A 13000-nucleotide genomic window follows, 5' to 3' on the forward strand; every position below is an offset into this window, starting at 1 on the left:
CTGCACAGGGAGCCCGTTAGTGCTGTTCAGGTGATAAGTGCCTGCTCTTTCCACATGGCTTGCACGCTGCCTGGCATTTAGAAATTACAAAATGAGACAATCAGAGTGTCATGTTTGTGGGCAACCCACAGACGTCTTAAGGCACTTCTGCATCATCTGCTCACCCTGTGTGTAAAGTATTTGCACACGGTCAATAAGGAGCCGATGAGCACACCTCACCAATGACTAGGCCACTGTAGTCAGGTGCATGTGACTAAGGAATAAGGAATTGTCAACTTATCATGGTGTTGTATGTCATTGAGCTTGGCTAAAGGCACTGCTGTTGGAATAGGTATTTCATGACATATGGATGTAATTTTTCTGGGTGCTTATGCTTTTTAATACTCACTGTATATTTAAAGAAAAAAAAACTTTCAAACTTATGTTCTTAAAATTAAGGAAGCACCGGTCTGGAGAAACTCTTGTTCTGACCAACTTCCACAAAAACTTATATCAAAGCTTATCTGACTCATTACTACCATAGAGACGTCAAAACGACACAAGAAGCAGATTTGTAAAAGCGGATAATCTAAATATCTAGCAGGACTTTTGAGTTCTTCGCTGGATTGATGTTGAGTTTCATCATGAAGTTACTGCCCTGTAGCTGCTTGCTGCGTTTGTGCTGCTGCACATCACAAGGCAGAAGGCAGCTACTGTATTAGGGGTGAATCCTCAGGAGCCAGAGTTGGTCGGGAGTTGACAGTTCAGCAGACTGTAGGTGGCCATGCTAGTGGAGGGGTTCTGCATGGGTTTTAGATGTGTGTCTGCATGGATTTGGGGGGGGGGTTGTGTGCCAAGACAAGCAGGTGTGTCAGGGCGGTCCGTCTTGGCCCTGTCAGCGATACACCATCATTAGGCGGTGTGGGCGCAGTAGGGTGCACCATTATGTCTCCCTGGGCCCTGTGTAATTACGCTCTGACATAATTAACCCAGCAAGCCCATTAGCCAAGCATTGGCTGGCTGAAGAGAGAGGGAGAGAAAAAAAACATACTATAATTATTTGTTGTGCGCATGTTAATGAGGCCAGCTGTGTTCCCATCATACAACATGAACAAATTAATTTACAAGGCTGCGCTCCAAGGTTTTTTCTTTTCATTCAAAACACTCTGGCATTTGTTTTTTTCTCCTCCTTTTCTCTTAGTGGACTTCAAGGTCCATAAACACGCTCTGCTGCTGCAACAAACAGTAACACTGCCGCAATATTGTTAGCAAAGACCAAAACTGGGATGCCAGAAGCCTGTTACTTTCACCTTCACAGACAATGTAAAAGGATTTAAGATATGTAGAAAAGATTGCCCACCTCTCTTCTTCAACCTGTCAAGGCACAGTTTTGATTAAAAGCAACGCAAACTGCTTTTAGCAGGTGAAGAAGGAAAAAAATCCTTGAATTTTTTTGTTTGCAGCATATTTTAATCCATCAAACATTTGATGTTCACATTGCAAAACTTAAGTCTCACTTTACCTTGATGTGGTGGAAAACGAGAATATACTCACATGAAAGGAGAGGTGGTATGAAAAATATGACTGTGGGAAACGTTGGCTTGTGTGTCTGTGAACAAAACAAAGCTGAAAGAGAAACTTTTTAACCTGTGCTCCCTTCCGTAGCTGTTGCACGTCGTTCTTTGACAGACTGAAGGACGGAAACGGAATGACACCAATTGTGGGGTATTTTAAAGCTCAGAACAAAGAGCAGAGTCAAAGGAACAAAAGCAAGAGCGAGGCAGCATTTAAAATTAACACAAGATGCTGCACTGGGGGGGGGGGGGGGGGGGGTGGTGGGGGGGACCTGTATCAGTGACATTTAAACCAACCTGACAGGAAATAATACAGAAATAAAACCGTCAGCTTCCCTCCACTAACTCTGTGAAAATAAATACCATCAAAAGGATCTCTAGAGTTGTGACTGAATTCCCTCCCTACTCCCTAACTACTAAAAAACTACATAGTGGGGGACTATCTAGTACCATGTCTTTTCAAAGCAATTCAGACACCATTCTCACTTCTCACAAAGTTAAAACCTAATCAATAATATGAACATTTTATGATGACTCTTAAATCCACTGTGTTTTGATGATAAAAACTTGGATGTTTATAAAAATATAAAAAAATAAAAAAAATGCATTTTCTTCACATGGTTTTTGCAGAGATTTCTGGGACATTTCTAAGGCACTGGATTTTGGAATTGTAGATTTGGACAGCTCTACAAAATGACTATATGGTGAGTATTAAAGGAATTCGGACAAAGCCTTGGTGTTTCCAGTCCCGCACCATATGGACTGTCAGGTTCACATGAATCCAGACATTCCTATGCACACACAAACACAGCTGCTGTCTTTCAAGAGCACACGCTCTCCCGGTCCCTTTGGGGTCTCCTACTCCATGGGGATCAGTTGGAGAGGCCCGGCTCTTTTATGAACATAATGCATTATTAAGCACCTCAAACATCTCCTGGGCCTTTGTTTATTACTGCTCTTATTAATCACTTGTGCATAATCTCATCCCGCCCAAAGAGCTTTCATTTTCCTTTAGCTTTTACATGCCCTTATTTTTCAGCAGACTGCCACATTTGCACAAAGCACTTCTCCTCTCATCATGTCTGTAGGTGCTCAGCTGCACAATCACAATAAAACCAGCTCAGTCTGCCTTGCAGGCTTCTCTTCCTAGTACTTGCATTTGTTTACAGGGAGCGTAAAGTACAACTCTTTATGCATTTGAATGGCTTGAAATATTAAGGTCGTTGTGTTCTGATCAGAAAACCCCAGGACCCTCAGAGACACTGGTAAGGCACTTATAACCATCTTATAACATGATACTATATGTGTCTTTATGACAAAACATAAAAAAAGGCATATTTCCATTCTGCAATACTTATGGTAGGCACTAGCAAGCGCTGTTGTCATAACATTTCCACAAACACACATGCACACACTTCTTAGACATGCTGTGGTCCCCACTCAAGTGCAGAGACACACACAAACTTAGAAGCGTGTATTCTGATCTTCACAAGATCTCAGTGAGCTTCCAGCTTAGATGAAAGGAGACGTGTTCTAAAGGAGAGGGGGAGCAGGGTGGATCCTGAGGGATGAGAGTGTAGACTGAAAGGAGGTGAGGAAGAGCAAACACCTGGAGTGTCAGTCTCAGGGCTACGCCCCTGGCGACAGGGCTTCATTGCTCTCACAGAGGTGGCAACAAACGCTGATGTTCAAATGGCGCACGCACAAATGCGCGCACTCCAGCAGAGAGGAGCAGAACGAGACGAGAGAAGGAGGAGAAGAAAAGGGCCGACGGAGTGAGTCTCTTGGAGGAGCTGGAAATTTGGGCAAAAAGCAGCAGCTGTTTTTCAGAGCTCAGTGATGGAGGTGTTTTTTTTTTTTTTGTTTTTTTTACACACTGATCAAAACCGTGCAGAGATGATATAAACATTGTTAGGGAAGCACTGTTAAGGGGTCTCTTTCAAGACCTAGAAGAGGTAGGCGTTACAGTGCACAGCATGGGGACATGTCACAGTCAAATCAAAATATACTGCGCTAATAAAACTATCCTGTGGATTGACATCTTGGCATTCAGGTCTTGTGAAAGTAGTGAGAAAAACACTTCAATCACTCGCATCAAAAAGGTATGTCAACTCTGACTTTACTGCAGCATTTTCAGTTTTTTTGAAAAGGAGTATTAACACTTTGTTAGGTTTTCCTGCTGGAATCTCTCTGGTTTTGAAAAGTAGTTAAAGACAGACCCACTCCAATGAACATTTGGTGTCTTTAACGTGTTCTTGGGGCATTTTTCTAATGATGGAAGACATGTATAAAAGATTTAGCTTAAAATTGTGCTTTTGAGTATTTCTTTATTTAAATAATTGTGAATTAGGAGCAGACGAAAAAATGGCATTTAAAAAAGCTTGTAGCTACAGTCGGTGGGCCACAAGCATCGGTGCCTGACCCATTCTGATGCATCCACTTACAGAGAAATGGATCCATGAACTTCTTTAACATTCTCGTTCGAGCTGGCAAATCATGACCGGGTAGCTCCAATATCGCTCGCCATTTTTGTTGCACCGGTAATATTAGGTTGGGGTTGTCAGGCGCTAGAGGAAGAGAGTGTGAACAGAAGGATATTGGGAAGCAAGGGTGGGCTGTCTGTGGTCCCGCCCACAACTCAGTGGCGAATTTCTAATGAAGTACTGCCACTCTGCAGAAACTAGGTCCTAGAAAATGACACAGGTTTTTTTAATTTAGTTATAAATCATTGTTAATTATAATAATGGGGACGCTTTAAAAATAGATCAAAAGACGATTGGAGTGGGTCTTTAAGGATGAAACTAATTAATAAGGCCAGATGTTCACAATATTTAAAAACAAAAGGTCACTGTTTAGCTAATGGCAGAGTCTGTTCCCTCCTTCTTCTTCCTGCTCTGATCTGATTGGACCCCCGGCCTTTGCAAGAGAATACGCACATCGGAGGAGAGGCACTTCAAAACGAAATAATAGTTGGGGGAAATAAATGCCTTGCCGTGAATAGTAATAACTGCATTAAGATTAACGAGCGTGGCATGCGAAGAATAATTGCATCTGTCAAAAAATTAAAATTACATGAGCTGTGGCGTTTGTTGGGGGAAAGGTGGGAAAGCTCACTGTTGGCTTTGAGGGGCAAAGAGAAATGAAGTGGGGCCACAGCCAAATGACTGTCCTCCAGTGTACCTGGAGTCATCCATTCTGGGGAGGAAGAGGAGGGCACGACAGGGGGCGATGCAGAGACAGAGGGGTGGGGGGGGGGGGGTGACCTTGGACACTAGCAGCTAGGTGTACAGTGACAAAAAGGCACAGGTTACAGTGAGCTCTCTTCGCTCTGATTTTGGCTCCAAACATGCAGGAGAAGCTGCGGGTGCGTGGCGACAGCTAGCCTTCATCTCAACAGGATTAATGCACTTGCCAAAAGTCGTGTCCTCACATTTAAGCAGATTATCGTAGCAGATGATGAATGGAAATCATCTTTTTGTTCAGAATTGAAGCTTTTGTAGCACCTTGAAGATCCTAAACTGCTATGGAGGCTTCAAACTGGTTTGCACAACAAACAATCATGTTTTGTTAATAGATAAACCATATAAAGCCACCTTTTAATTACTTATGACACTATTAAATCCATGTTTGTTATAATGAGTAAAGATTTGATGGTGTTTAGAATTACAGCCAACTCTCTGACCTTTACGGCAAATGAAAACAATTCGCTTCCCATTGTGTGAGTGGTAGTGACAAAGAGAAACTGTCTAGTCCTTTCACATGTGTAAGGTCACACGGAGGTGGGTGTCTGACTGGGCCGAGTTACCTGATGTCCCCTGATGCATTACTTTTTTTTTTACACAGACGAGTGTAAAAAATGTTTTGTCTGTTTTGCATTTCAAAAACAAACTACTGATTACAGGGATGACGAAAACTTCAAATATCAGTGGTCTTGGTCTTTATTTTAAAGTTCTTACTGTTCAAGGTAAAGTAACATTAAGATGACTCTACTCATTCCTTTGGAAAAAAAACTGAGAAAAAAATATATAGCCCCTAAAATGTTTCGATGCTGGAGTTAAGGTCTTGATATTAAAGGAGTAGGTCAGAAAATCAAACTGAATACGTCTTCAAAGAACAGTTTTTTTTCCTATCAGGGAAATAGCTTCATTGAAAGTGAGTGTCTGCATGTGTGTTTGTGTGTGTGTGCGCGGGGGCATAAATATCAAGGACTTCAAGGAAAAATGGAGACCTTTAAAAGTCAGTTGTCGCCGACGCAATTTCTCAGACGCCGACTTTTATCTTGTATTCATTGAATCTGTAAACAGCATTCTCTACTCCTGCCACAAGTGTTTCTCTGATCTAGACTGAGATTGGGCTGCGTTTTATTGCCATCTCTTGCAACAAGCAGCAATGCGGCACATGTGAACTGGCAATGAAATAACGACCAAGCAAACATAATCTTTTCCTTCATCCTAACCCTCTGTCTTTTCCTCTCTTCCCCTTTCTCCCCCTATGGCCTTATCAGGACTGCGTTCCATCCAAAGCCAGACTTCAGTTGGGATTTTAATTGGCCCTCTGCAATCAACAGCAAAGCTTCTCAAGCATGTGTTCGCTTTTCAGCCATGCAACATTCAAGGACCAATGCTGCGTTTTGAAGTGGCCTCACACAGAGTTTGGAAACCACTCAGAGAGTAGAGACTTTGAAAATAGATAAGAGCTAGAGCGTATATGCTTTAATGTTTCCTCTATCTATGTAACGTTGCACTATATCGCACTATATCACTACATCCAGAGCAAGAAGATTATTTTTTAGTTTGTGTGACTCCATACAGCACAACCATGACATAACTGTGAGCATGCTGACATCTCATCGTCAATGATCAAATATCATGCTGTTTGGTTTGTATGGTCCCTCTAGAAGAATAATACCAATCATATGTAAATCAGAAACCAAATGGTATTGTTTATGAGGATGCAAAGCTCTGGTCTTGGCAGGAGACTCACCTGGAGCCTCGATAAGCTGTTTGTAGACTCCCAGGAATGCAGACTCTGCCTCCTTACTGCGCTTGTTCAGAGCAACCACCTGCAGGGGAAAACAGGCTATTAGAGAAAACAAGGACTGACATAAAACCTTGCATGCAGTAGCATGCATGAGGCTTGGTACCTTTAATCAACATCAGGTATAAATTAGGGCTTCGCAACATGAGTAAAACTTGCAATCCGCAATATTTGTGATCAATAATGTGATATAAATTGCGATACGTGAACAAAAGCGAAATAAAAAACAACCAAAACATAATTTCCATTTGAATGCAACAATCTAATTTAGATAAAAAACAACATAAGTTATAACACACCAAAGACCAAATATCTACCTTTCTGGTAGTACTGGACAACATATGGGCAACAATTCAGAACAATGTAGGTAGTGTGCGTTTGGGTTTTTTTGAAAACGTAATAGTTTCTCTGTATATGCATCCTTCCTCAGTGAATGTTTTACAATGAAGGAGAGGTTAACCAACATGTTTACTTTGCAAGATTTTAATGTGTGCTGACATGTTACTATGTTTCCTGTTGTACTGAAGGTTTGCGGAAGACACTTCCTTGCAAGCTTGCTTATATGTTATAATGTAGTTTGGTGAAGTTCTCACCATACCAAGGGGTCTTCCTCACTTTCTGTGACCATGGACAGCAAGTAGCTATTAATCTCAGCTTCTACAGTTTGTGAAAGATGCTTACCAGATAAGGTAGTGGGGCTGTCTTGAAAAAACTGCCCAGTGACTTCTTTGCCTTCTTCATGGGAGCACCGGGCATAAAGGTAACCATTTATCACAGTTTATGCAGGTGTCCTCTCGGATCGCAAAAGACTGATATCACAATAACGATAAATTTTTAAATTAAATTATTTTTGCAGGCCTAATTTAAACTGATCTGCAAAATACACGACGTTGGAAACATTTAATGATATTGCATAATGAAATTCTGAAATGACATTTAGGCTCACAAAGAATAACAACAAAAAAAGCTTTCATTAGTTGCTTTGAAGATTGTAACAAAGATAACTAAACATTGTTTTGTGTGCTAAAAGGTTATTTAGAAAATACATTCTGGGGGAAAAAATGTACTCCTCTAATTAAAAAAGTATTTTATATAATTACTTTATTACATGTCCTTATGCCTTTAGCGATAAGACAGATAGAAAATGTTTTTTCCTTGTATTTCCCAGTTGCAAGATCTCACAATAAGAGCCCCATTTCAACAGTCAAACACGAGTGATGTGATGATTGTCTGGGCACATTTTACTTTTTCCATTCAAACTTTAGCATTCTTTAACAAAATCAATTTTGACAGATAGAATGGCCAACAAATCACTCGTAGAAAACATTGTTTCACAAAAGCACATTTGAAAGTGTTGAACTTATTTTAGAGAATTTAGAAACTAAGACTGTACTGTAAAGAGAAGGAAGCTCAAAGTCTCTTTGTTTCCAAACACTTAGTATTTCCACCGCTGTACAAACATTCTCCTTGTTCACGTGTCAAGCTGTTGCATGTTGTGAGGTGACATTTGGCCCTCTAAAGTGTAGGTGCTGGTGTGTGTGCTGACGCTTGCCAGTGGCCTCCATCACCGGCAGCACTCGGCACCTGCTATCCTCCGCTCGGCGGGTGATGCAAACCAATTAACGATTCATTAGGAGGGACAAAAAAAGCAAATTAAGCACCACCTGGCCCCATGGAGAGGACACCTGCACTAGTAGGTATGTAGGTTACCTTGCAAAGACTGAACGTCGGTCTGCTCCTGCAAAGAGGGATCCTCAGCAGCTTCCTCTGCATGTGCTCAGCTTTACAAGGACTAAATCAGATCAGCCTTCTCCAAAGAATTGAGATTGTCATGTATTGTTTATGTCATTGCTGTCACTGTTGATTACAACTACTGTCAAATCAGTTAAATGGGCCCTACAACAGAGAGCTGAGAGAGCTGTGCTGCTTCTCATCAGTATAGACGCACTCCAAAAACATTTATTTCACACAGGCTGAAAACACTTATAAGGCTGGTGGCAGTGTGTGTTGGGGCTGTTTAGTGGCGTTATAAATAAGGTGCGTGGAAAACAGCAAGAGACAGAGAGCCTTTGATTTACTGGAAATGGTTGGCGTGTTCCCCAGGGAAACATAACGACAGCATCATGTTTAAAGAAATATCATAAAGATCAAGCAAATCTCCCCCATCACTCCCACTTGGAGCAGCTCAGAGGAGTTCATGGAAAATGGAAAAGGCCAGAGTCCAATCAATACAGATGCAATAGTCTGCAGCTCCCTGCCAGCTCTCTGCTACACACTGCTGTTGTTTCACTCTGTCCTCAATTTAACATCAGACTCCCCTCCACCCAAGTACCTTCATCTGGTCCCCACCACCTTTTCCATTGAAGATGAAAATGTGTGAGGTGGGTCGGCATCATAAACGCATGTTGCTGCAAGTGCCTCACCAAGCTGAGTTAAAGCTAAGGTGGATTTTATTCCAACTTATGAATCTATTTTTTTTTAGCTTTACTGTTCATAACAAGCAAAGAGAAATACAATGGAGAAGAATGTTAGCATATAAACGACCAAAAGCACTGCTGAGCACCTTTAGTGATCAGCTTTTACTGACTCTTAGCTAATCTTCACTTTGAGATCCTTCAAAAGCAACTACTTCCTGTTTCATATATGTGCAGGACATCCTGGTTCTTTATCATCTTTTAACGAGTGAACATGAAGATTACCTCCACAATCACATCATTAACCTGCCTACAGACGCAGGCAGAGACATCAATCACACCCCTGTATGATGTCTTCCTACATTAGTGCCAGCCCTGCCTATAGATACCCTCCAACCAGCCCCTGATATCTTCAAAGCCCTTTGAAGTGTTGCAAACAGGACGGGCTGATGGCAGAGTCATCTTCATGTACGTGGTAAGTTGCTATCGGTGACGCAGATGGGAGTTCGGAGCAACAGGTCACACACTAGTGGCAGATAGGACTGTTGTGCCTGAAGTCACAGATATGTAGCTTGAGGGAGGACTTTCAGCGCAAAATGTCATCGCCTTTTGAGCTGCACTACACAACTGTGGCTCTAGCCCCCCCCCCCAAAACACTCTTTGTTTTCACCTGTGTTGTGATAAAGGATACAGCTATCAAGGGAACAGGCTTTGTCGCAGGGTGATTTTACAAGCAAGAGTAAAGCCCAGGGCACAGTATAAAGACAGCAACAAAGGAAACCTGTTAACCCTCCTCCATGAGTCGTCATGCAGAAACAGAGTGGGCAGAGCACAGCCTCTGGGACAAGGCTGCTGGGAAATACTTACTGATATGCCTTAGAGAATACTTGCAATACCCAGCCCCAAGTGTGCATATGTATAACATATTTTCCAAGCTATAGGGTGCACTTAGAAGTCTTAATTTTTTTCAAAAAATGACAGTGCGCTTTAAGAAGAAGTGTCTTATATATAGATTAATTCTGATGTTGAAGCAGTTTTGAGAGAACACGGCGCTCTGTCAAAATGTTTGTTTGGGACACTGACATAGCTAAAGTCCAGTGGTATCGGTTTGTGTTTTTTACGTGACTAACAATGTTGAGAGTTTGTGTAGTCATAGTAAAGTTTGATTTAGCATTATCAATTTGTTTTTTTATGTGTTGCAAACAAGGTTGGAAGTTACAGGTATTGTGCATTAGCTAACAGGCCTGACATGTAGCCTGTTCCAAAAAGTGCTAGAGCAGTTAATAAAGTCTGATTGACTGAGGGACTCATTGCTAAATCTTGTCTCACTTAATGCGCCTTGTAGTTCAGAGCGAATATGAAATGAGTTTGAAAATATATACATTGACTGTGTGGCTTATAACCTGTTGTGCCCTGTGGTGCAGAATATACAGTACACTGTATGTTTTAGAGCAAATTCAGGTACTCAGTGAAGGAAAAATATGGAGGTGAAGGCAAAATCTGAATGAAGGCGAAAGATCAGCGTTAAGGGGCAACGGATCAACAGAGAAAGGAGAGACAACTGAAAGAGAGGCTCCCATAAAGAGCACAGTTAGCAATTATGCAGTCATCAATTACAATTATCACAACTGGTGATTATGCAATTAGCACTCTAAATCATCGTTTTTCCTCTCTGCCTTGCCAGTTTGCCACCCATTGTGATTTGGTTGTTTTAGGATGGGTTGTGTTGACGCAGGTGATTAGGAAGTGCGACAATAACGGGGGGTTCTGGGCAAGTGTCAAGGTTCTTTCTGCACCTAGTGTGTCTGTGCAAATAAATGTGTGTACCCGATTGTGTTTGTGTCTAGGCCTGTGTTTGCATACGCGGCGGTTTAATTCCACCTTTTTACTGCATGCACGTGTGTACGTTTGTGCGAGCATGTGCGTAGTGTTTATGGACCTGCTGTTCCCATCTCAAGGTGAACGTGGTCTGTGTGGTGGGTGGTTTGCGGACAGCAAATGTATGGTTCCACAGTCCCTGAGGCCTCTAAATTACCTGTCATCTCTCCCATGATGCAAAGGTCAGTGCACAATCATAGGGAGTCCCTCTTACTGTGCTGCTCACTGAGCGGCAGTCCAGCCCACAGGCTGACAGGATGTCACAACAACCCCAGTCCCGCTCCATGCTTATTAGAACAAAACAGAGAAAAAGCCCACCACCACAGCAACACTTGTCAAAGGACCAACTGGAGGAAGCCACCAACTGCCTGAATCAGCCCTTAGAAATAAAAAATAAAAATGTTCACTGCTCCTTCAAGCTAAGACGCACAGCTGCTTGATGCTAACATATGGAAATCTCTAAATTTTTGCATTTATGGCTTTAAAAAAATCACATATTAGCCATAGCAGCCAGCATTTCTGCAGCTGTCTTGTTTTATTTTCTTTTTAATTTTTGTGTGTGTAGGTTTACAGGAAAGGCGGGAGCAGAGATGAGATGCTGAGGAGTGACTGATGAGTGGGAGGAGGTGAGGGGCAGAGGTAAACACTATTGCAATAGAATAGATGGTTAGAAACCCATGTGCACCCACACACACACTTGAACTCAGAGGCATGTAAGCACACACACACAGCAAATCATTTGTGTGCACACGTAGTTTACAATGCACACATTTTATGTTTGAGGGCAGATTTAATCACAGTGACAGCCATCTTGGAGTCATGGTGGCAGCATGGCGGTGGCTACAGCGGCCGTCTCTGGATGCCTGGTGAGATGAGCAGTCAGAGCTCTGACACACATCTCGTCGCTGCGTCAATTCCAATCAGTGGTGCCTGTCAGTCAACGCACTGTGCTCACAACAGACGAACGCCACCACCGCTCAGCCTCTGCAGAGCTGCCGTCTCAGCCAAACAAATGGCCAAAGCTGACCACACCAATATTCTTTAAAACCAGTTTTCTGCTCTTTGTGCGACTAAGTCCTGTAAGGATGCAGTGACAAATTAAATGTGAAAATACATCATAAGTCACAGCGGCCTGATAGCTTGGAGCACATAAAAAGGGCTCCCCTGGATTTGTATTTCAACCCTTCAATGACACAAGACAGAAGCAGCTCCACCACTGAAAAAAGGAGGCTTTTGTGGTTTTTTTAACCACAACTTTATTTCTTTTTTCGACACTGCTGCTAACATTTTCCTGGGTAACATCAAGAGGGAACACTTCACTTCCTTCTTAAGGCTATATTAAAAGGAATAGTCAAGGTGACACAGGCAACTCCATCCCCATTCACCGCAATGTAAAAAATCAAATTACAGAAATACAAATCCTTTAAACAATTACACAGGGGGGAAATCTATACAAACCTCAATATATTTTATGTTTGAGATCAAAACAGGTCCTTTTACTAACAGTTCACCACCGTCAGCCGGTTAGGTTGATATTTCAGACAAATCATGCATTTTGTGGTAGAAGCACAACATTTTCCATGGTTGTATCTTAGGATCCCCACTTTCAGAAAGGCACATCTGCCAAGAGAAAAATAAATAATGGCTGCCATACACTCAATTGCTAAAAAAATATTCAGTCTATTTGCCCCAGTCAAAGCAATATGGGGTGTTCATGCACAAAAAGCTAGATTTAAACTTGATGGATACCTATGGGCTACGGTACTATTACATGTATATGAAATATATATTATATATATTTTAAAATCTTGGATTTTATCGTGGCTAGTGTGCTTTTCTGAGGTACATCAATGAAAATGCTTGTACCACAAAATGCAATGAGGAAAACTTGCGATTTGCAATATTCAAGATCAATATTGCAATGACGATATAACTTGCGATACCAGAACAAAAGCGAAACAAAAAACAACCAAAACCTGATTTCCATTTGAGTGCAACAATTGTATTTAAATAAAACTCAACATAACTTATGTTATACTGTAAGTTATCTCAATGGGACGCAGGTAAGAACTTGTATGTTCGGGAAAGACACCAAAGAACAATTATCTACCTTTCTGG

The 13000-nt window shown here is 41.7% G+C and overlaps 1 protein-coding gene across 7 annotated transcripts in view; it reads right to left on the reverse strand.

Annotated features, from left to right (window-relative positions):
• cux2b (cut-like homeobox 2b) overlaps positions 1-13000 on the reverse strand; it is an 87079-nt gene that overhangs the window by 20348 nt on the left and 53731 nt on the right. For all 7 annotated transcript variants that reach the window (XM_011479562.4, XM_078952574.1, XM_078952580.1 and 4 more), the window contains one exon: positions 6537-6615. In XM_011479562.4, the coding sequence (XP_011477864.1) occupies positions 6537-6615 (79 nt within the window). The remainder of the gene's footprint in view (positions 1-6536; positions 6616-13000) is intronic.

The sequence above is a fragment of the Oryzias latipes genome, chromosome 9, assembly GCF_053564925.1.
Source record: "Oryzias latipes strain Hd-rR chromosome 9, Olatipes_Hd-rR_3.1".
Lineage (NCBI taxonomy): Eukaryota > Metazoa > Chordata > Actinopteri > Beloniformes > Adrianichthyidae > Oryzias > Oryzias latipes.